At 41.5% G+C, this 25,306-nt stretch overlaps 2 protein-coding genes across 3 annotated transcripts in view; one reads left to right on the top strand and one right to left on the bottom strand.

The window, feature by feature from the left end:
• The window catches only part of afg1lb (AFG1 like ATPase b), a 31,434-nt gene extending 24,534 nt beyond the window's left edge, over positions 1-6,900 (bottom strand). The window contains exons 1-5 of one of the 2 annotated variants that reach the window (XM_080490054.1): positions 6,763-6,900; positions 6,295-6,578; positions 2,492-2,555; positions 2,057-2,158; positions 1,672-1,799 (exon numbers count right to left, since the gene is read on the bottom strand). In XM_080490054.1, coding sequence (XP_080346180.1) covers positions 1,672-1,799; positions 2,057-2,158; positions 2,492-2,555; positions 6,295-6,578; positions 6,763-6,877 — 693 coding nt within the window. In that variant the 5' untranslated portion in view covers positions 6,878-6,900. The remainder of the gene's footprint in view (positions 1-1,671; positions 1,800-2,056; positions 2,159-2,491; positions 2,556-6,294; positions 6,579-6,762) is intronic. The other variant, XM_080490055.1, reaches the window with a different exon arrangement.
• Positions 6,901-8,415: 1,515 nt separating this feature from the next.
• snx3 (sorting nexin 3) lies at positions 8,416-25,098 on the top strand. Its single transcript, XM_080490849.1, has 4 exons — positions 8,416-8,610; positions 19,829-19,924; positions 20,268-20,392; positions 24,261-25,098. Exons 1-4 carry the CDS (start codon positions 8,449-8,451, stop codon positions 24,364-24,366), a joined length of 489 nt encoding a protein of 162 aa, XP_080346975.1. The 5' UTR covers positions 8,416-8,448; the 3' UTR covers positions 24,367-25,098.
• The last annotated feature ends 208 nt before the right edge of the window (positions 25,099-25,306 follow it).

Below are 25,306 nucleotides of genomic sequence, written 5' to 3'. Positions count from 1 at the left end.
CTGACCCGCCACCGCCAGTCGCTTTCTAGCTCCACTCACTTAAGGAAGCAGGAGAGTGCGACTGATACCCAGAGCCTCATTTGCATGGCTGAGTGGAGGAGGATGCTGATTGGTATAGACCCCCACACCCCCCAACTCTCCCAACCTCCCAACCTCTTGTTTATGCATCACAAACAACACGCACATGTCTACTTGTTTCCCCTCCATTCACCGGTAGCAACAGTCGACAAGCAAAAACAGCAAAGCTGGCGACAGCAAACAAAACAAATCAATGAGAAAGCACAAACAGCGCCGCAGTTTAAAATGTGAAAGACGGGCAGATGAAAGAAGGAGCTCTTGATCCTCGCAGATGCATAGAGAGTGATTAGAGAGAGCAACTACACCTTCTGCGACCTCTGACCTGCTGGCATTAACTGTAATGATATCAGTAAGAGCAGCAACACGGTGCTGGTAGCAGATGTGTTTGGCTGGCTAATGATAAATACACAGAATCATGTCTTTCTTTGCTGCAATGAATGACTAACTACCTTTCAGAGAATAGAAAGAGCTTCAGTAGTGGCTCTCTTCTCTGACACCAAAAGGTAAAATAATGAGAATTTCTGCATCAGCGATGACTGAAAGTGTCCTTTAGTCGTGCAAATCCTGTGTGTAAAAACTGTGGGTGACTGGCTGTAATGGCCTCAGTGCATAAATATCCATGAAAGTATGTAAACAAGCAACAGGAGCAAATATCAGTCTAAGTTGTATGGTCGCTGTGAAATAACAAAGCATAGCATGTTACTACGCTCCAAATACATTATTACTATAGCACATACAAAAAGACAGATAGTTTTCCAGAGTCCATACAGGAGGTCATTTTAAAGTTCTGCCACATTCACTGGAGGCCACTAGGTGTCCCCAGTCCTGTTCTTTTAATCAAGATCAGAGGCATAAGGTTGTCTGGACAAGAAAGGCTGGCTGTGATTGAACTTTAACAGTATTCACAGTCTAAAGTGAAAATACTGAGAGCGCAGCACTCGACATGTTTTTTTTTTTTTTTTGCTTTTGTATTCATGGATTATCAAGAAAGCAGAGCAAACTCTTACTACAAACAGAAGGAATGAAAGGGCCAAATATCATTTAGGTTTTTTTTCTTTCGAGATTACAAAACATCTGATCACTGACTTACAGGAAAAATCTCCCTTCCTGTGATTTTCTAATGATGCTGGCTTTTTTTTTGGGGGGGGGGTTCACAAAGGACATATCTGTGGCTAATTTCCAATTGCCTCTGAATTTAACTAGCGACACAGCTGCATGCATCAAAATACTATATAGAGAAATGCTTTGACATGACAAACCTTGTCAAATACTCCTTAACAAATCTCTGAAAATTCATTTCGACCTTTAAATGCTCTAAAAGCGCATACATTGTTTATCCAGTAAACAGGAAAACTTGTTTTCTAATTTCAGGAGCAACCGCACAAGTATTTAAATTTTTTTTAAATTCACAAATATGAGGAGAGGTATCATTCCAATAGATAAAGGTCCGTGTGGCTTTTTTTTTAAACAATAATATAAGAGCAAATTTTGTCCATTGTTAAAAAGTTTGCAAAATTCTTCTAGTTTTGATCTTATAAATATCAAAATAAGCCGGGTTAAAAACCACACAAACACACACTCATACACACTCACCTGAAACTCATCAAAACACAAGAGGCATGTCTCATTGCTGATCTCCATGGCAACCGGTGATATGGGGTCATAGGTGAACATTTTCCCTAGCCTTCGTTTTGGCAGGCTTTGTTTCCTCCTATGGATCCCTGTAAACAGCACACAAATGTCAGACACGACACATCCTAAAGCACACCTGCACCAGCAACCCAAACTCGGTGGCGGCACTGAATAACGCGGTAATTTCACCTGTGTGCATAATGGTAGACAATTAGCAGGAGGGCTTCAGGACAAACACACGGCTAAATATAGGATCTCCTGCGCACAAGGAATCTGGAAACTTCCACCAAGTCATGGAAGCCAACCCTCAGCAGTTGGTGCTGTGCAGTGTGAGGACTCTACTAACGTTTGTGGATGTCCAGCATGAAGCCGTTGAAGTGGACCCGCTTTTTACGACTGCTTTCTACCCGGGAGTAAAACAGATCCATAAGCATGGTCTTCCCTGTGCCTGGGAGAGAGGGGAAGTAAAGTGGAAACATATTTCTGATGACATATGTGTTAAAAGCTTTTTATTTAGTGTTATATATGGAGCCATAGAGCTGATAATTTCTATAATAATATAGATTTATATCACTATTTCAGTTGTGTATTGGTTTCCAGGTTTATATGTACTTAAAATTATTATAAATTTTTTTTAATGCATTTGCACATATGTATATACACAAGTGTGTGTATATTAGTAAACATTTTGCTTTTAGTGTTTTCTTAATTTAAATTAGATCTAAATGTCTTAAAGGTGCTGTATCAATAATGATTGAGTGACGGATTGATTTGTGCTTACCCACATCTCCGTATATGTAGACTCCTTTGGGTGGTGGCGGTGGTGATGAGAGAACGAGCTCTTCCTTTACAGAAAATATGAAAAAATTAGGAAATGGCTTTTGTTTGTTGCCTAACATTCAGTCTTAACAGCTGCTTGTGAATGAAACCAACAATGTACCACATTCAAAACAAATGCATTCAATGATTTCTTATTAAAAGTACAAAAAAGAACTATAGCTGATGACCTAAATAAACCTCTTTATATTCATGAAACACCATTTAATAAACAAAGTATGCTAAGGCATTAAGCCACTACTACAGTGTGAGGTTTCACATTCTCCAGACTAACCCACTGCAGGGGAGGAAGACAAAGGGGATCTAATCAACAAGACAAGCCAGGGTTCCCACGAAAGAAAAGCATCATCAGAGGAACAATGGAGGGATTTGTCAGACAAAACGGAGAGGACTGGATGAGGCTCCATACGAGATGGAGTGGACTTGTCTGTGCAGCCTGTTTAGCGCTGCTAATTGTGATACGGTACTGTTGCATTGAGGTGCTGCTGGAAGTCATTGTGCTGCCTGCCTCCTATTATCAAAAGGTCCTTGCTTCAAAAAAAACAGTCTTCTGTGTGACCAAGCTGAGAATATGCTGTAAAGCCAAATTTTCCCTCCTGAGGATCCAGGCTACGTTGATGCATGTGTCATCAGTTCAATCGTGATTAGCAGTAAGAATAATTGCAAGTGTATTTATCAATCGGTGCATAGATGGACCTTTTCCCTTGGCTTCTTTACTGAGGATTGTTTATCTCTGTAACTGGGCAACATTAAATAGCTTTGGAATTAAGTCACTCACTGAAAGGAGAGATTTGTCCTCTTGATATTTAATTCAGCAACTATTTCATGGGGATGGTACTCGATGTCCACAGCACAAAAAGCACTTGACTCTGGTAAATGTCCACAACCGCAGATTGAAAACTAAATTAAAAACAGACTTGCTACCCATCCCCTCTCTTTTTGCCCTCTCCCTGCCTCTCTGCCACATCCACCCCTCCTCTATCTGTCCATCTACTGCCTGTCCTGAGCGAGATGTGAAGTACTGGAAGAGCAACAAGCCTTTTTCCTGTCTGCTCTGGCATAACAGTGTGCGACTTCTCCCTGACTTCCTAAGCTGCCCTCTGGCATGGTGGGGTAATTGTCAGTGGTGGCTGTTAGCCATTCTGCTACGGCAGAGTGGAGAAGGACAAGGCTGTCCCTCAGCAACTCTGTCTAGCAGAGCTCTGTGGCCTTGTCTCACCTCCGGGTGGAGGATACAGACAGGCGCATGAGTGGAAAGTTCACATGCAGGACATGGCCACCTCAACTTTTCACCAACATCAGAAAAACAACACGGCTCTCATGTGTTCATCTGCAACCAAAGAGGCCGAGTCCTAAGCGAGCAAGTATATAGAGTAAGTATAAGAGTCAGTGTTAGGTTTAACTCATACGAGTGTCCTGCCGGAGACATATCGTGTACAGGAGGACTGTGATGCAAGTCTGATTTGAAGAGGGTACCTCCCACTAAACAATGGGCCATTGTCAGCCAACCATCCGCAAACCCACGCCACATTGGGTCAATATTAAGTCAAGTGTGCTCTCCCCACAGACTTGGTCAGTTAGTGAGGACAATGGCGGCACTTTCACAGAGAAGACAGACACCGAAAGGACAGTGGTATGACCTGATTCAAACTAGAATAATTGCATAAGTACTTTAGTCAGTGTGTGTGTGTGTGTGTGTGTGTGAGAGAGAGAGAGAGAGAGAGAGAGAGAGAGAGAGAGAAAAAGAAATAAGGTGCACAAGGAAGGGGGTGGGTGGAGTGGATCGCGCTGGTGTTGATAGCCTAACACCAAAGTATTTGTCAGAGTCCTGAATCAAAAGCAAAAAGGACAAGAATGGATCAGACAATGGGGGATCCCCTCATTACTGCATGTGGACGGTGAGAGAGCGAGAGGGGTGCCGGGGCGAGCCCAGCAGGAGGTCTGCCCTGCTGCCTTCCAAAATCTCTGCCTAACCCTATGTGTCTGTGCCAGGCAACCAACAGAAAAACTCCCACCACCAAATGCTAGACAGTCAGCTCCCCTGACCTAAAAAAGAAAAGCCCCCTGCGTTATGCCGTTCCAAAACTCACATGGACAATACACTTCCCAGACCCCTACCCTCCCTTTGACCTGAACTCCATGGCCACCATCATTGACACAAGTGGAGTACAGTGCAATCAACTCTGTGACTATATGTTAGACGTCAGCACAGCTTTATACCCAATCAGTGGCCTGACGCCACACTGTAAAAAAAACAATCTGTGCTGTCTCACCTCTGCTTGTTTGTGGTTTAAAACCCAAAAGCACATTTTGTTTTGTGAGTTGGCTTCTTTAAAATTCGTGGTGTGTGGATGGCTATGCTTCTTACCGGTACTGTAGTGACCTGTCCAGGTTTTACAAGATGGATGAAAATGAAAATACACATCAAAAAGCAAACTCAAACCTCTTATGGCAACGGTTATACGAGAAATGACTCAAAGCACTAAAAAGTTAATGTAAAGTTTGAATTTTCCCTTAATTTTATTTTTTTAGGGGCAAAGATCTCCTATCTTAAAGCATGAATGAACAATAAAATAGATGTATTGTGTTCACTCACATGACACATATCAACACATCAAACACTTGATGTCTACGTGCTATGCTGGTTTGGTCATTTGTGGAGTTTTTTATTGAATCAAGTGAATTACAGACAAGATTTATAACTAAATAGTGTTTCATTGTTGATTATTTTCTTGGTTGATTGTTGTTTTATTTTGTAACAGGAAGAAAAAGATAACCACTATACAGTGGTGTAGTTGCTTGCACTCTAACCTCTTGGCAAAGATGTCCCCAGTTCATGTCTGAATTGGGCTTCTAGTCCTGACTTTGCATGTTCTCCCTGTGCGTACCTGGGTTTTCTCTGGGTAATCCAATTTCCTACCTCTCTCCAAAATTATGCACATAAGGGGCATGTCTGGCTCTAAGTTGCCCGTGGGTGTGAATGTGAGTGTGTCTGTCTCCGTGTTTGCCCTGTGATAGACAGGCAGCCTGTCCAGAGAGTACCCTGATCAAGTTGGAGGATGAATGTAAAAACCTAGATGGATGACCACTGCACATCACTCTGAGGCTACGGTGCTGGAGATGCTCAGAACTAGTCACCCTGTAGTGGTGGGTGGATCGATCCAAATATCGATAATATCGATACCTACGTTGGTATCGGTAGCAAATGATGCCAGTGCAATGAGATTGATACGTAGTTTCAGTTTCTCTCCAGTATGTGTGCTGCTCCACCCTGAACACTCCACCTGAAATAATATTTGTTCTGGAGTGATAGTTTTGTACATTTTGTTTATTTAACAAAACAATCCAGACACTGCAATGTATGGGAGAAAAATATTTTGACAGGTTGTTTCAGTAAAATTGTTTAAATATGATATAAAAGTATTATTGGTTTACCTATAAACTTTTCCCAAATTCTGTTCTAGGTTCAACTAATTAAAAAACATAAGGAAAAATCATAAAAACACTTAAAGGTCATGAAAATTCTTCCAGATTTTGCAATTTGATGACGCATTAACCTTGAATATTAAAAAGTATTGGTATCGGATCAGTATTGGCGATGCTGGCTCTGTATTTACTTGCAGTATCCACCCACAAAAATGAGAAATACAATGTTATTCACCTATTTCAGTAAGACTATATCTATAACGATGTGTGACGAGCCGACCTAATTGCATGACTCCTGTGTCGACGCTGTAACTCCTTTACCTTGTTATCAGGCTCTTTGCGTTTCTTCCCAGTGATTTCAGCGGGGGGGCTCTTGTAATTTAGACCCTGGCTCTTCTCCTCCTCTGAGCTCAGCTTCGGTGGACTCAGGTAGACGCTGTTGGAGTATGTCCTCAGCGTGTGCTGCAGCTGAGCCAGCTGCTGGAGGACATGTCTCTGCTGAGCATCTGTCCTCAGTCGGCCGCCCTGGACAAGGCTGTCAAAGTGGGACACGGTTCCAGCGGAGTCAGGGGATCGGGAGCCGCACGTCCTCCAGCGTCTGTAACCTTGAAGACATTCAGAGGACACCTATCTGTGTTTATCATCACATCGCTGTCCATCCATCCCGATTCAATCAGGACCAAAACAATGAGTGTGAGCTGCACTGTTTTAGAGGTTAATGCTTCAATTTCTCCCCTAAATCTAACACAACCTGAAATATTGACCGCGATAAGGTGGAAGGACACGTACCTTTTCTGGTGTAAGCATCCGACAGGAGAAATGTTTTATTAGAAGTCAGGACAGCGTCTTTAAAGAAGACATTTATTGAGCTTCTGGCTGCTGTTAGCGCCGAGTAAGTCGCCATGACGGTTCAAAATGCTTCAACTTTATTGACACCAACTTGACCGAGCAAGTGGAAGTATTGTGAAAAAAAATTAACAGAAACACTTATATAAAAAAATGCGTTTTACTACCAGTTATTACAAAGTTATTACAACATTAAAACATTTTTTGGGAATATGTCGTTGCTATATTATCTGTGTATATTCATGTTAATCCTTCGTTGAAATCATTTTAGATGAATGGAATTAATACGTTTTCTTTTTCTTTTCTTTTTTTTTACATTTCTTTAATCTCATTTTAGTGGCTTTTTTTTTTTTTTTTTTTTTTAATTAACTGCTTTTAAGGTTGTTTTAGACCATTAAAGAAAATGAATGATGATGATGAACTAATTTACTTTACTTCTCTAATATATATATATATGGACTCGGACATGAAATTCAACAACCACATTAAAAAATTAACAAAATGAGCTTACTGTCATCTAAAACATGTTGAAAGAATTAAAGGACCAAACAAGATTCAGAAAAATGTGTTAATGCATTTATTTTCAGGAGGCTGGATAATTCTATTATTGTCTTCACAGGTCTCAGTATGATATCTGTTAGACAGCTTTAGGTCAGCTCGAGTCCTCACCAACACAAAGAGAGTGGAGCACTTTACACATGAGCTTAAATCACTGCACTTGCTGCTTGTTTTTCACAGGACTTCCTTCTGGGTAATGGTCTTTGGCCTAAATACATCTCAGATTTACTCATAGAATGATCCCCTCAGGAAGAGGTTTAATAAGTGTTCCCAGAGTCAGAAGCAATCAAGGTGAAGCGGCTTTTATTTGCTATGTTCCTCAACTATGGAGCAAACTTCCTGAACACCTGAGGAGTGCTAACACGATCACTTCTTTTAAATCTGGACCTAAAACAGTGTCAATTGCTCAGGATTCCCATTAAACAATAGATTTGACTGATTTTATTACGTTTATCTTAATGAAGTTTTTCTTTTTTTTATAATGGCTTTCTGTCATTATTTCAATGTAATCCCTTTATTCCTTCATAAAGTACCATGAATTGCTTTATGTCTGAATGGTGTTATACAGTCTGAATAAAGTTGCCGTGCCTTGTAGATAGGTGTGTATTACTGAGCAGCTGTTCCATACATTGAATTGTGGCTAATTTTGATCACATTAATGGAATGAAGGTATTTGTGCGTGTTTCCGGTTGTCAACAAACCAGCAGGTGGTCGATCAGTGTCAGCTGAACCTCAGCTGATCGGAAGTAAAGCCCCTCGGCCTTTCAAGTTCGTGACAGTGATAACCGGAACTACACTGCAGGTTATGTAAGCTGCCTTCAATATAAAAGCAGCTAATAAACTTCCTTTGGTGTATTTACCATAACATTTGTAGAAAGTGCATGGAAAGATTGAATGCCTTTGTATGATTAAATGACATCTGAAACTGTTTCACATTGTTGTCTTGATTTTATATTATACCTACAAAACTTTCTGAATAATTTTATTCTGAAGAGCAAAGCCGGATTGCATATAACTGCAATGCCTTTAGCTTCCTCCAGTTCTGAGTCGCTGAGAAGGACAGGGGAGAGAATGGCTGATACCATAGCTGATACAAGAAGGCTCTTCTCGAAGCCACAGAACTTAAATGACGCTTATGGACCCCCGAGTAACTTTTTAGAGATTGATGTGAGCAACCCTGAGACTGTCGGGGTGGGCAGGACCAGATACACGACGTACGAAGTCCGGCTGAAGGTAAACCACCACAACTGCTAATGGCGTTAGCTTTAAAGATAGCTATACACACCTGTGTTTTTATTAAATAAAACGGTGTTGGACACCTGAGGTGACGCCGTCTTTCAAACCCGTATACAGCCAAACAGTTATTGTTTACACGTGTATTCAGAATCAAAAGAGTCGTATGATAAAATAACGGATTAGCCAACGTTTGCTAGCATGTTAGCTACATTTATGACAATCTGTGTTTAATTATCCTACATTCCGCTACTAGTTGACGCTCGATATCAGTCATAGGGCCAGATAAAGATAAATTGATGTTGAAACTGGCATTGTCAAAAGTTTTTGACAACGTTTTCCAGAGCAGTGTCCACTGATGCTAGCGGAGACCTACATGTTGCTATCGCTGTGAGCAACATGGGAATTTGTTTACATTATGCTCCAGTGTTTTCCCCCGGCGGTGTAACTGTGCAGCGTCGTTTGCACTTCATATATTTTGTCATAAAGTGATATTTCTGTTTGCCCAAAAAGTTGCTACCAGCTCAGTCCTGAGTTCAACTTCAACCACACCCAATTGTCTGACTGCAAAGTATCGATAACAGCTTTGATCTCTTTCACAGTGGCCTCCCTGACAGAATGCTCTGCATTGCCTTTTTAATCATGTCGTGTGAAGCCGACACTTCATGTTTCTGTTATGATCAGTCTCGAAAAACGACTGATTATTGACTAATCTCCATTCAAGTCTATAGAGTTAGGCCAAAGGAGAACATGATTTATCGAGTCAGCTTCTTTGGAAGTGTGGACAGGATGCCTCAGAGCTGCCAGATCCTGTCCAGTTTCGCCCCCACCCCCTCCAACACACTTCCTTCCCCCAACTCCAGTCAAGAACTTATAGAAAAGTACAATTACTTGGCTTCTGTGGGTTTCCTGTTGCTCATCGGGTTTGGAGTGGATCTGACTGCTTTTTAAGCAGAGTTTGTTGCAACTATTGGCTAATGCTGTGAGGACTTTGACAGGATTATTGAGCAAGTGATAGAAAGAGTTGGTCAATGCCAGGAGTTGTAAAATAAATGGTGTGTGTGATTTTCTCTGTTCTAGTCATGCTGCTACATAACTAAGACTAAATAGATGTACTTTGCACTGTATTTGAGCCTTAGCTTTCACTGTCCTTGATACTTTAACAAGAATACTCCAAGGGGAATAAAGAGATTTTCACAAACGTTATGGAGGCTTCAGTCTTATGGCATTGTTTACATTTCATTGTAATAATTTTATATCAAGGAAATGCTCAAAGCCAATACATGCATGTTATTAAAACACACTGAACAGTGGGCAGTCTAAACATCCAAAGTTCAGCTACAACTCAATAGCACTTCAGACAACCTTATGAAATAGTTGAAAAGTCCAGAGCAGACAGTCCTAAGAACCTTGCACTAGTTTTTTAAAACAGCTGTTTGCCATGTTAAAATGACAATGAGGCAAATTATTGGTTATGTTTGTTGATAATCCATCATATTGTAAATTTAATATAAATGTAAGTATTTTTCTCAGCATGTCTTAAACAGTATGTCATTTTAAACCTTATTAAAAAAAAAAAAAGGTCCATAAAACCACAGGAAGGAAGGAAGACATCTTTTCAATTTTGCAATAAAGCTGGTGTAACATTCGCTCTCGTAGACCGTGCTAATTTACAGATGTTCTAAAATAAGGTTGGATGCATCGACCTTCTATATCACTTAGTTCAACTTTGCGTTGCATGATCCCGGAGCCGATTTCAGCTGACCATGTGCGAAAGTTTTGAATAGGTCGCAAGACCACCACCTGGCAAACGGAGAAGTAGATACGCACACACAGAAAAGCCCTCAAGCCTGGACTCGAACTGCAGACCTTCTCCCTGTGAGGTGAGAGGTCCAACCATGTCCTTCCACTCATGTTAGTCTGCTTTGCTCAGTGGTGAAAACAAAGGACCCGGAGGCAGCTCAAAGTCCTGATGGCCTCAGGAAAGTAACTGTTGCTGCCTCCTGCAGAAAAAATACACAGTCAACTCATGACATGCTGAGTGATCATTCAGAGTCCCAAATAATCCACTTTAAGGTTTTTCCAGTCATTATTTGTCCCCTCATTCCAATCCCATTCTTTGTTTTAGAAATGAGTATTGGCCAATTCTGATACTTCTTGATCCAATACTAATATTTTCTTTGTAAGCTTATTCGGTCAACAAGATACACAAAAAATATTTCTGTCAACTTATTTTGCCAATAAGACAACATCCTTACTCATAACTTGTGACCGGAGGGTTCAGGCTGAAGTTAAACTTAATTTGCCTAACCCTGCTGTATGGTGTACAAAATGACATGGACTTGTTCTTTGTTCATCATCTCCGCGATGGCCTCTTTAACATGTCCTGCTTTCAGAAACCTGCAACACTCCACCAAACTCCAGTAATTCACGACTTGATTTCAGACACTGGCTCAATTTAAGTGACCATCTCTTCCTGCTGCTCTCTCCAGCTGCTTTTTTGGAGCCCAGCGTTTAGTTTGGCCTTCACAAGGTCAAATCGGTTGCTCAACTGCGTCTTGAAAGGCTGCTATTGCAAATGGGCCTTGGATTGTTTTTGCTTTGTACTTTGAATTTCCACATCACTGATGCTGATTCAACTATGTTGGAGTCGTTACATGTTTACAGCAAGTTGTAAAAAGTGCTCTCTTTACAGCAAGCTGTAAAAGGGAGAAAGAGTCAACTGAGCTGATTGGCAACTGCAAAACTGAGCCAATCAATAAAAAACAAAATTAAATAAATCGCTTTCACAAAGCCTGTTTGTTTGTTTTTTATATAGTGAAGCTGCCAGTAAGATGACAGTTAGAGCCAACTTTTAGGTTTTTTCTTCCACATGGAGAAGCCCATGCTGGTCTGGCCTATTTCACACCATTTGAGGCACTTCTTCAGTTCACACCTGCTCTGGATTCAAATGGGGCCGAGGTCTTTGGGTCCTGATCAACAGCTCAATATGCTCCAACATCTAACTTTTGGCAGCGTGGACAGACGATGTACCATGAGATTGATTGACTTTTATAGCAGATTAATAGTAAAATGAACACATTATCCCAAAATCAATTGGAAGCACAAGTTTGCTGCAGCCTTTTGTACAAAATGACCTTTTAAAAAGAGCTTTTGAGATGACAAATGTGTGTTTACCGTCTCAAATGCCATATACAGTATATAGCTTTTTAATCCTTTGTTCTTATGAATTTCACACGTTTTGTCACCACCGATTTCCCCCCAATTTTTTACCCATAACCATGAACTTTGAGTGTGTTGAGTGTCTTGAGCTGTCAGACAGTCATGAGGCTTGTCTGATTGCCTCTTCTATTATTTCTAAATTGTCATTTCAGCTGACTGACACCCCTGTAGTTAATGGCCTGCAGTATTTGGACTGGTTTGCGGCCCTCAAGTATTTTATAGTTTCCCTTAAAGAAACCGGCTGAAGGGAGAGAAGCCGTCTCCAGGCATTAGTGTTGAATATAAGGCTACTGTACTTGATTAGCGTGTAATAATTAGCATATGCGTGTAATCAGCATTATTGTGCACCTCGTAGCCCTGTGTGACCCTGTTTTGCATAAGACCACAGAAGAAGCGGCGCATCCCTCACTTCTCAACAAATGTGGTGTCAACTTAGCTTTGCTTCTCTTTTTTTTTTTTTTTTTTCTTTTCTTCAGGTTTCTTTGGAAGCATTTCACTTCATCTCCAGCATTTTAAGAGTGTTACCCACAATGCATTTGTTTGGAATGCATTGTGGTTGGTTTTTTTTATTTTACTTTTTTTATTTATTTTTTTTCCTTATCCATTTTCTTATGATATTTCAGCCTGCTTTCATTTGATCATCTCATTATTCCAAAGTGCATTTCTAACAGTTTGTCATCTTCTCATTGCTGTCCCGCTATCCCCCCTGAAATTCGGAGAGGGCTCTTATGGCCGCACTGGGAGAGTCTGCCTAATCCCCTCATTGAGAAGACAGAAGAATGAAACCGGCCAGGGTGTGGGGGAGCTGGAACATTTACTCCCCATCCCCACTCTCCCCTACCCCCACCTATGGAAGGGCAGAAAGCCACCCTTCACCAGTTTTCATCCCATTGCCCACTTATCCCATCTCACGCCCAGCTGTGTGGAGTCAGTTGCTTACTTCATCGTGTGGTCCCTGTTTTTTCTTCTGATGGCTACAGTACATAAACCGTATCATGTAAACCTCAAAGTAGAGGTTTGCTTCTTATTTAAAAATAGTCAGATTGACTTTGGTTAGTAAATATCAGCTTTTTTTATTTGACTTGTGCTCACAATGTAAACAGTGAAACATCCAGTATTTGTATTGTGCAATCATTTGTAAAGCGGACAGCTTGCAGTGAGTCTGAGGCATCTTACACAGACACTTGTTGATCGACTCTCTTGCATTTGATTAATAAAATCAATGGGATCGATCTACATAAGAGGTTGAAGCTAAGTTTACTTCAAACTAAAGTGAACATCTCATTTTGTCTGAGTGGACATGTAATGCCCAGTGTCGTGTTGAAACAATACATTACTATTCACATCTAAATCCCCTCGTTGTAAGGAGAGGTTTTAAGTGACTTATCAACCAGAAAACCATTCGTCATTAATGTTTTCATTTATTATTTCCCTAATGGAGACCTTTCTTTGCCAACGGCCTATCATATTGCGTTAATCTTTTTTTTCTTTTTTCTATTTCTAGCTTAAAGGACCCCCCTCCACCCCCACCCCCTGAAGCTGTGTTGGTAGGGGGGAGGAAGGGGTGATGGGTATTATCAGAAATTTCTTGTTTTTAGTTGGTTCCCATCTCATCCAGAGAGCACATTCAGCGAAGCGAACTTCGGGATCTCACTTTGTTTATGGATAGGAGTACATAAAAGGGCTCTTATAGCTCTGTCTCTCACTCAGTCTTCTACCCCTCCTCTTCTCTTCTCCCTCTCTCTTTCTTTCTCTTTTCCATTTGGGCACTGGGGCGGGGGCCTTTGGTCATTAATAAAATGGTGTGTGTGTGTGAGTGTGTGAGAGAGATGGGGGGGGGGGTGCTTGTCAGGCACAGTCAAGTGTAATCCAAAGTCTACAGCATCCTCTTCGACAACTATTTTAATGGAAATAGGGAACATATTGTATCAAGGCTACCATATCCTACTTGAAATGACAGTATCAAAAGTGGGAGTTGATACTATGGCAACAAAGCAGCTTTTTGCCAGCTAGGCGAGTTGGAGAGAGGGTAGGCTGTCAGGCCGTAGAGGCCGGCAAGCGAGAGAACGAGTGAGAGAGTACATGGAGAGGCGAGAGTAAAAGACCCATAGCCCCAATGCTTTTGTTCCCAGTCTTCTTTTTTCCCATTTTGGAATATGATGCAATGAGATGGTATTATGTTGCCATTTTTAATGCTATTATTCTGAAAAGGGACTATATGGGAGGGGTAAGAAGGGGGCATGATGAGCTTTAGGATGTGCACTCTCAAACTTGACTTAATCCATCCTGCTAAAAGCTAATGCATGGTGGCCTTGAACCATTCTCTCTGGAGATGAGTGATCTTTGTCCCCTCGCTCAGTCTTTCTGTGTCTCGCTGTTTTTTTTTTAAGGGTTCGGCTTCTTTTCAACCCATTTTCAATGAGCCCAAGATATTGTGTTCCACACATTATGAATCGCATGCGCTTCCTATGGAGCATAGATTGTACTTTGTGAACTCATAATTGAAAGTGAAGCCAGGAGACTACTTTGGAGGAGGTGCATAGCTTTATGGTCTTTTTTTTTCTTTCGGTTTTGTTTTATTATAATTTTAAGCTGTAAGATGTTTGTTACTCGCTTGATTTCAAATGTAAAAATTTTTTTGTAATTCTATATTTTGATTATATTTTCCCGTCTAATTCGGTCGAGTCGATAGAAAGTGACAAAGCAAATTGAGATTTATTTTCTAATGAAATGCTAAGACCTAACCGGGTGTGGATTGCGCCCATGTTCCAATCACTTCTGAGGGCAGTAAGTTGAGACACCCGGCCCTAACCTCTAACCAGCCGTGAAGAGAACAGAGGGCACTGAAACCTGATCTTTGACTCGTAGAGCTCTCACGCACCACCTCTCTCTGTGTTTGTATAAGTGAGCGAGAGCGAGTGAGACCTCTCATTTTTCACTTCTGTCGTTTCGTTCCTCCCCTTGTCCTGCAAGGCCAATCTCTTAATCACAGGGTTGGGGAAAGTGAGGGAATTGGAAGACCAGGTGACTTTCTTTCCTTACACTCGCACTGCGAGCTTCATTGTCTTGACGTGAATGTTCTCGTTTCGACTCCGCAAACAGGCTTGGATGCTTCGGACTATTATATTTACCTACATTGTAAACTGTGTGACTGGTCAGATTGTGCAGTGAACACCTGTGCACGCATACTTCATGCGCGTCAGTGTGTGCCTGCGCGTGGTTTGAGTGTTTCCTGTGTGCACATGATGGGATTAGAGTCACGGCGGTGGCAGATTACCTGTAACTGTGATCTGTTGTGGTGGGGATTAACTTTGTGGCGCTCCATGCTGTGAGGTAACATGACGCAGCAGGGAGAGACCTCGGTGAGAGGAGAGTGGAGTTAATGCTAGGGCACTGGAGCAATAAAGCTAAGATAATCCACTTCTCCTGTGACCTGAGAAAGAGGAGGAGTGAGGGGCTCATTGACAACTTCACCTGGAGAGAACGGGAAATAAATGAAAATGGGGTGTTTTTCATGGCTGCTGAGCCACATAACAAACCCTGTGAGAAAGAGGGAGTGTACATGGAACAAGATAATACTTCTGAATACAAATATCACTTTTAGAATGGTTTTGTCATGATGATGTTTGCTTATTTTGCTTCTTTCACGTAGTTTCTGAAATACATTTATTTAACACAATACAGTATCCAAACGGACACAATTCAAAGGTTATTGGCCACTTTATTTTTCTTGCACAATTGTAAATGTTTGGTGTCTCACTTTCATAGTCAGAGCAGATTGATTCTCATTCAGGTTAAGTTGAAGTCATAAACAAGGTGTTTATTTGACTGCTTCCTCTTTACAGGGGTTGACACAACTAGTTTGGGCAACTTAGAATAGGTCAACAATTGTTTTTACACATCTTGGCTGTTTGAAAACCCTGAAGGCTTATAAAATCACATAGGATAGCTGAATATATATATATATATATATATCTTCTTTAAACTTTTAGTTGCATATATAGTTATACCTGCAGCAAAAAATAAATTAATCAGATATGTTTATGTATTAAAAAAAAAAAAAAAAAAAACCTACAGTGGTTAGCACTCTCTTCTCACAGCGAGAATGCCCAGGTTCAAATTCCAGCTGGCACCTTTCTTTGTGGAGTTTGCATGTTCTCCCCTTGTGTGTGGGTTTCCTCCATGTGCACCGGGTCCCTGAGCAAGACCCTCGAACCCCACCAGCTTCCCCCAGTGCCACATTGTGGCTGCCTACAGATGAGTCAACTCGGAAAACACATTTCCCCAAGAGGGATTAATAAAGTATTATTTAAAAAAAAAAAAAAATATATATATATATATATATATATTAAAAAAAGAAGAAAAAAAAATCCCCCAAGTGCTTGGACTTATCACAAACACAAACTTTGGGCATTTTCTATTTTGACAACTGGGATCATAGGGATCTAAATTTTATTCCTGAGTTCTTAAGCAGTTAATAATAATTCAAAAAGTTTGGGTTTGGGATCTGCAATGCCGAATTTATCTAATTGGACTTGCCGTATCATGTCTCACCTGCCATATTTTTTTCTCATTTATTGTACTGCTGATCTAATGGATTACTGGGGATATCCACCTTGCCATAGGGCTCATCCTGTTTATAGCGTTGTCTCAATGGACCCTTTTACAATGCAATTCAAAATCAAAAATGGCCAAAACTGAACTTCCTCCATGTTTACAGTCCATCAAATGAGGATGCCAGCCTCTCTATTACTTTGGTCGTCTTCTTGTCGCTCCCCTCTGAGATGTAGTGCATCTATTCTTTGTTTTATTCCTATCATCACTCTGATTGGTATAATACTTGTGGAACTTCAGCCTACGGTGGAAACGGAAGTCATATTGGGCACAGGAGTCATTCTAGTTACTTGAGAAAAAGGACCTAGATTTAATGGTCGCAAGTACTTTTGGTCAAAATGCATCTTTTGTGAGATTCTGTGTAGCACACACACACACAGTATGTTGTAATGTAATACTTTTGATTTGTTGTACAACATTTTCACCTGTGTGTGTGTGATAATTAAGTCGGTATATTTAGCTGGTAACGTTTGTCTTTCGGTCAAACATAAATCTTTTGTTACAGCAGGGATCATTGTTCATCTTGGCTCAGATTTTAGTTTACTAGGTGGGACCCATCATTTTGCAGGCGTAGAGGAGGACAGGAGCAAAGACTGAATAAAACAAATGGCCATGTTTTCCCTGTTGAAACACCAGAAGAGGAGTCTCAAGGGCAGAAAATCTGACTTATTTTTGCAGATCAAGGGAAATAAAGGAGGAAAGGACTGAAAAGGAGAGACCATGAGAGCGAAAAGACCACTCCTGGTCTCCCTCCTCTTCAATTAGTCTTGCACAGAGCAGACGAAGCTCCAACCTCTCCAGTTTCTCTGCTCTCCTTTTATAGCCACATACACCCCCCCCCCCCCCTTTCTCTTTTGTTCAGCCATTTACTCAGCCTTCTAGTTAACTCTCCATCCCCTTTACTGCACACAGTCACAGTCGTCTGCTCATCGATCAGTCTGCTGCTCACGCTGTATTCATCCTGCACCTACTTGCTCAATTGCTTTGCTCTTGTGATTCCTCCTTCCATGAATTCTGACCTTCTGTAAATATGGCCTGCCAATGAAATGTTCATTCACTCCCTCCTTGTTTGTACATTGTCGTGGGATGGCCATGTGCTGTCAGGACTAGTGAAGAGGTTTGGCATTGTGCTGTAATGTGCTGTTTGCTTCAGTGTTCTCTGTCAATGTCGAAACATCTCCCCCTTTTTAATATAAAATTCACTCTCAAGTGCTTGTCAACAGCAACTTAGAATTGTGCACACATCTGTGCATTGGCGTACACGACAGCACAAAAAATGGCAAAACATTCTGAGTGGGATAGACCTTGGTGAGCAAAACATAAGTGAACTTTTTTCCTTTTTTTTGCTTGGAGGCCAGTTTCAATTTTTCTATTCAGTTGGGTTCAATTTGAAGGAGTCTTTGTTTTCTTTTTCTCCTCCTTTTTCCCTTTTTAATAAAGTCAGAGTAGATGACACAAGGCTAAGCCCAAAACCACCTTTCACTCGCTTTTTTTTTTAAATTCTTCAAATTGGTACGAGCCCTCCCTCCAGCTTTCAAGTGATCATTTCTACTGCTATTTATACCATTGGAACAGAAAGTACAACCCCTCCTTTGGTTTGTAGTTGTCAAATAGTTTTGGTTTGCATCTTAAATGTGCAAGATGTTATATTGTTGAGTTAAAGGGTGTCAATTTAATCATTGACCACTCACAAAAAGGTTCAGAATATTTGGCTTTCAGATGAAATGGATGAAAAAGTTCATGCCACAGTGATTATACTATGATGGTGGGGCATTTAGGTAGAAACATGCAGTGGCGATTTCCTCATCTCAAACAATTTATTGAAACAAAATCCAGCAACGGTGGTGAATGCGTCACACCAACAAATGTCAGTGTCTCAATAATTGTCATGTGACCTTGAGCATCAATTGCAGCTTGACGTCGACTTATTGTCTGCTGAAGCATTCCACTCTCCTTAGAAGGGCGGCCGTCAGGTTTTCTATGAGATTCAGGTGTGGAGAAAATGCGAGCCACAGTTCTGTATTGACTGGACACGCCTGCCCAAACTGTAACGCCACCACCAACAAAGGCTCGTCTGGTGACAACAGTGGCTGATGCATAGTGCTCGAACTTCATTTGCGGCCACGTGTTCTGCTCAACATGAATGGGCTCCAATCAGGAAACGGCACTGAAGCCCACTGATCCCTCGTCCAGTGTAAATGCTCAAGACGACGACGCCTGTGAATAGTGGCGTGGTTCAGGTGCCCTTGCAGGTCGCCTCGCACGCAAACCACACTGTTGCAAACGATTTCCAATAGTCTGTCGTGGCACTTGGCGCCTCTCGTCTCCCTGAAATGTGCCTGGAGTTTAGTATTATTCATCATCTGGTTCTGCAGGGCTCAGTTCGCAATGAAGCGGTCATCAGTGCAGGATGTCGCTAAAGGACGTCCACTTCTATGTCTTTCTGCGTCTCTTCCAGTCTCTCTGTATCGCCGTTCAACCTGCTGGCGACACTCTAAATTCAGGGTTTACTTCCGTCTGAGAGCATCCTGTTTGAAGCCCTGCAATGGCGAGGTACTGTTGATCAATCGTTAGGTGCTGTCTTGGTCTCAGAATGTCCAATTTGAACAGCAGGATGAGAACTGCGAATATACCAATTCTCATCGAACTTGGAAATGTGTTGGTTGATTCACGACTCAAACACCGCTTTTGAATTTTGCCCTTAAGCGTCTTGTTAGAGAACAAACAGCAAGTTGTGCAAAAACTACTGAAACATTGAGCAGTTGGTTACGCACACTCAGCTGTTTTGAGACGGTCACATTAAATTCACCTGTAAAAGTTATAGTGCCTTTTAAGCTCATCTTGAAAATTCAGCTTTTTGTCAGTAGTGCATGTGTTGTACAGCTAACTAAGTAGCACCACGCCGTTAAGTGCCGTCACGGTGGAAATTTCAAGGGAATTCTTTACGCTTGCACACTCGATCTCGCAAGATCTTGATTCGCACTGGAAAATCGATAAATGATCAGTCTCTCAACATTTAAGACTGTTCTCGTGGCTCTGAATACTTTTCCTTTGAGAAAGTGTGCCTTTTTTTTTTTTTTTTTCCCCGGGCTGAAACGGTCAAACGTTGATATTTTTGCTGGAGCTGCCGCGACGCCATCTTTGATATCCCAGAAACCCTTGCAACAGGTTTCCAAAGATGTTCCCGTGTGATCGATTTAGACAACTGCGGGTTGGAAATTAGTGGAGATGAGTGGTAACGGTCTTGGTTTATTCTCTGTGCAGAAGTGAGACCTTTTTTATGGGAAGTTAAAAAAAAAAAAATTCAGATTTATTTTCTTTCCGTTAGAGTAACTTTAAAAGTGACACCTGTAACCCGTTTGCTGCCTGTTTGTGTCCGCAGACCAACCTACCCATCTTCAAGCTGAAGGAGTCTTGTGTACGGAGGCGGTACAGCGACTTTGAGTGGCTCAGAGCGGAGCTGGAGAGGGAGAGCAAGGTGAGCCATTGAGGTGAACGCCACACAAAAGCCGCTGAGTACTTAGCTTATCAAATCAGCAAGTAACATTGGCCACAACTGCCGAATCCTGTTCCGAGTGAGAAAGCGGTTGAGAGAGCTTTTGAACCTCTGCGTTTTGTTGACAAAGAAAATCTCGGCTCTCTGAGTCGAGTTTGCAAACCGCAGTCGGAGAAAAGGCGAGCTGCAATGTTCGAGATTTTACAGCCGAGCGTACAAGTGTACTTTATTAATGTGACATTCTGAAACCTTGTTGTAGAAACAGTTTGTGCTTGTTTAATTGCGGCTCTATTTTTATTCAATTCTTTCCCCCCCCCCATCTCAGGTGGTTGTACCGCCTCTCCCTGGAAAAGCTCTCTTCCGGCAGCTTCCGTTTCGAGCAGATAATGGCATATTTGATGACTCCTTCATTGAGGAGCGGAGACAAGGTCTGGAGCAGTTTCTCAACAAGTAAGCCCGTCCACGTCTCCTCACTCTTTATCCGCTCCTCTCCTACTTCACTGCGAGGTTAAAGCGATTCTATTCTTTACAATTTTCCACCGAGCAGCTGCAGTCATTTGCAGCTTGAGGTTGCTTTTTTTATTTTATTTTAAATTTTCTTTTTCTTTTTTTTTTAACTCTGAAGAACAATGAAACACTTTGTGCAATAAGTAGATTCAACTTTTTCACTTCTCTTCACATTGTTAACAAACTGAACCCACAGACACTGACAGGTCTTTTTCTCTCTCCATCCTCCTTAATTCTTTTTTTTTTTTTTTTTTATAATTACCTCGCAAAGGACAAGAACAAGCAAAGAGGACTCAAGTGCACACCCCCACAACATAATTTTTCCCACATTTGTTTTGTTGTTGATGTGTAATTTATGTTAATTGCAGCTCAAATTACAGCGCGTGGTTCCGCGGGATGGTGTGTGCACCTCTGCTTATTTTTGATCCAGCATGTCCTCGTTTTCAGCTGCCGAACAATAAAAGTTACAGTGTGATTGTAATTATTTGCTTTGATTGCGGACTTGGCCATTATCTTTGTTTCATGTGCAAATGCGTCAATGTTTCCTGTTGGAATATTAAGTGCGCTAAGACAGTTGAGAAAATTAAAATACACAAATATGGTTGTTGTTTTTTTGTTTTTTTTTCAAAGAATATGAGAATGTGTTGGTAATTAAGACCCCCCCCCCCCCCCCCCCCCCCCCACACACACACACACACACACACACACTCTTTTGCTTTCTATGAATGAAACCATGCTGTTGATCATATTATTGTTCAGCCGTGATACTGGCCCATGTGGCTGGCAGCATTGTTTAATCTGTGATTGAGAGCATTGTGAAGAGGAAATCTTTTGGAATGCTAAACATGGGTGTCGCTGTGAAAAAGTGAGAAGGCGGAGAAGAAAGTGCTGGTTTGTTTTTTTTAAATGAAGCTCCTCAAACATTATTCATGCTCTAGGTAAAAGAGAAGGTCTTGAATCAAACAAGGCCTCGGGATTTAACATGTCAACATTTGCAGACCTATTAAGGAGCGCTCGTCCGGGGCAAACTTGATCTTTCCAATCATTGACCTGCGAGTTATTTCCCCGTGCCGCTTAATTTGTCTGAAATATTTCCCATCAGAAGTTAAGATGCACACATGTGTCCGAATGTCACCGTGTTGGTTTCCCCGAGTAATCAGTAGCTTTTTAAAAAAAAAATAAAAAATTGGATTTTTCGGAGTCTCAGGTGCGCCGATTCATTCTCATTAAGCCCCTTTGCGTCATCTGAAAGGACATTCAAGGAAACCTGATGTCAGAGTGGCTTCAAGAGAGGAAATGTCGTTCCAAACATTCACTATTTCTCGCAAAAAAAAAAAAATTAATAACGTTCAGCTTTGAGGGAGGTGATTTAAAGCACAGATTCGGGCCAGGAAATGAAAGATGTTGGAGAGAAGCACTTAAACCAAAGAAAATCATTTTTCTGAAGTCCTTTTAGCAGCGGCTCCTCCGCTCTGTAGCTACACATGAAAGCATAAAAGCAGAGACGCATCAACAAGAGAAAAGAAAGTCTCGGTTGACTTTTGTTTCAGCGCAAGAAGTCCCAAGTGGAAAAATGTTTCCACCTTCTCGCAGTCAAACTTTTACGTGTCCAGAAAGTGGCGTTTGCTCGCTTGCCACTCGCCCGCCATGCGGAGGGCAAAACCTTCCCTACTGTCGAGTGAGAAACGGCTTTTTCTGATGTAATCAACACTTTGCTCACATTCCCCGTCCTTCTATCGATCACGCTCAGTATTTTATCAAATATTATAACTTTGAAGTTTATAATTGCGTTGTTTTTTTTTTCTTCTCCAGGGAACATTGATCAGCCATGACGTTGATTATTTATTGTGTAGGTTTAACGTTTTGCTGCTTAAACAGACCTGAGGCCTGAGATCTCTCTCGGTTCCGTGGGTTGACTGATCCAGACACGCACGATCCTGATAACCGTTACTAAGAAGCAGGTGAAGCGTGTTGATTGCGTGCAGTTGATTCTTTGAAAATATGAGGAATTGAAACTCATCCACCAGGCTAAGAGCAACACTGTTGTCGTGTCCAAAGCCAGACCATTCCCGACTTGTTGATGCGTGACTTGGTGAGATTCTACAATATTAATTCATCCGCGATATAAACGGACGGCACTGTGATCACTCCATTTCACTTTATTACAGCAGAAACGTGTCTGAACTTCCTCACTGCTCTTCTTTTAGTTTAGATTTTCCATCCAGTTGTGTTGACGCGGCGTTTCCCCCGTGCCCGTCTGTGTGTGTGTGTGTGTTTAATCTTGGAATATTAATTCATCACCGCAACGGCACGAGTAGTTCTGCGTTCCATAAATTCATGTTTCTGCAGTTCTGTCAGCGTGACCATTATTATTAACAACATTATTTCAGATCAACAGACCTGGAACGAGTCAAGAACAAAAACCTCATTCAAAGCCTCAGTGGCCAGGATTTATTTTATTATGTCAAAAAGATCATTCTGAATTAATTTATCATCTCCTCTCTGCCACAGCTCAGCGCTGAACCCGTGCACCACTCACCATCATTTTAAAAATGGGCAGGTCATTTTCCAAGAGTTATGATTGGTGAGGAGGCGGAGCCGTTACACTCACTGTGACCTTATCGAGAACGTATCCTGCTCCGGAGCAGGTCAGACATTCAGCGTCGGGTGATTTATCCCGGTGAGAAGTGAGCGAGCGTCATCACACGGAAAACCCAGGGTTAGTCCTTGAAGTTATCTCAATAAGTGAAAATCCAGCGTCGTAGTACAGACCTCTGACCATTGAGGAATGGACCTTAATGTTTCCATGTATCTGGCATAAAGGGAACTTTAAGATGTTGGGTTAAAGTCATGGTGGGACCTCCATGGATCCAACTAGTTTGTACAGCACATCCCACAGATTCTCGGCTGGATTGAGATCTTGGGTCATTTGAAGTGAAGCTGGTAACTCTCGTATGACAACTCTTTTTCAGTCTCGAGTAATCTAATGCGTTACTATCTCCAAACCAGTAATCAGATTAAAGTTACTTATCCAAGTCACTGCGTTGCTATTGCAGCTTCCCGCAGGACATTGGAAAGGAAGACGACTTTCTTGTCGGTAAAGCCGCTTTATTACCGGACAGAATGACCGCTTGACCCGCCCCCTTTCTCCACTCTCAGCCAATCACAGGCCAACTCGTTCTAACAGCATTCAGGTAGCACAGAAGAATTGGAACCAACAACCATCATCAGTAAACCTTAACAGTGCAACAACTTCAGAGATGGTGTGGGGTGTTGTTGGCAGCTGCTGAAAGTAACTTGTAATCTAATTGTATTACTTTTAAAAGCAAGTAATCACTAAAGTAACTAAATTACTTTTTTAAAGGAGTAATAGTAATCCGTGATCTCATTTCTTTTTTTTTTTTTTAAGGTAACAGTGGCAACACTGGTCATTTGGAAGCACAGGTCTCAAACTGTTCATGTTCCTCAAACCATTCCTGGACCGTTCTTGTTTCTTTATCCTGCAGAGAGAAAGCTGGTTACCATCTGAAAATACTGTTTCTCATAAATCAGAACAACTGTGACGTGTTTCTGATGTGTCTCAATCAAAGCCACCATTAACCAGTCCATTTAATTGGACCCAATGGGTCAGTTTTCCATGTTCCTGTAGTTGGTTCAGTTTCCTTCGTTGGAACACTTCAGAGTCATTTCACCGATATAACCAGTGCTTTTCACATCGGCTGCCAGCTGATCGCTGTCTGTCCGTGTGAGCCTTTATCAGCCCTCGTGAGCTGCTAAGTCGGTAAACTCCCCTCTGTTTGTATTTTCCCAGAGTGGCCGGTCACCCTCTCGCTCAGAACGAACGATGTCTGCACATGTTTCTACAGGACGAGTCTGTGGACAAGAACTACACCCCATCCAAAGTCAGACAAGCCTGAAAACTAAAGACGACTCTGCTCACTCTGCTCACTCTGGTCTGGTCTGGCTCTGCCCTGTTCAGCTTCACTCGACCAACTCGATGCTCTCGTCACTGCTACAGGTTTCTCTCAACAACAACAACAACAACGAAAAGAAAAAAAAAAATCAATCTTCCCCCTCCTGCGCCCCGTCAGAAAAACTTCAATCACTGCTTCTTTTTTATTATTCAGTTAGTTATCCTGATCGGTGCTTGTTTTCACCTTGTAATTGGAGTCGACCATGTTTGACACATAACCGTGGTTGAAAGTAATTTATAGTGATTTCTCATTATCTCTGGAAATGCCACTAACATGAATATATTATGTATTTATCGTTTCGCTAAATGTCTTGAATAGCTTCATTTATATAGTGACATCGAATGAGCATTCTATGTATGTAAAGCTCCTGTGATGAACCCATCCAGTACTGGCATGTGTTGCTCACCATAACTTAACGGACAGACACACGTTTATTTTGAAAGGCCTCGACTTTTAAATCACAATTTGCTCATCCTGTCGTCAGAAGCAAGCATGTGTGTGCGCGTATTTGTGTATCAACCAGCACTTGCCCAACTATCACAATGATTTTCTAGCAAGAAATTTACACAGAGGGATCTGCAGTATTTCTACTGGCTATATGCATTTTGAGATTTGTATACTGCTGTGCCATTTTTGTTTATTTTGAAGATTTTCCAATAAAATAGGTGAAATGTCTCCACGTAAAAGGTCGTTTGTTGATTTTGCATCCATCCTCAGCTGCTCATTGGGTCCTTGGTGGAATACGACTTCATGCGGCCACAACTGCTAAACCTTGCTGATTTAAAAATGGATAAATAAATATAAGGAAGGATGGCGGGCTTTGCTTTTAAAGAGAAACAATGTCGGTAACTCCTGTTGCATGAATTAATCCGGTGTGTGTGAG

This window comes from Lipophrys pholis (assembly GCF_963383615.2).
Source record: "Lipophrys pholis genome assembly, chromosome: 21".
NCBI lineage: Eukaryota > Metazoa > Chordata > Actinopteri > Blenniiformes > Blenniidae > Lipophrys > Lipophrys pholis.
The sequence above is the reverse complement of the archived record's forward strand: the minus strand, read 5'-3'. Positions and strand labels throughout refer to the sequence as shown.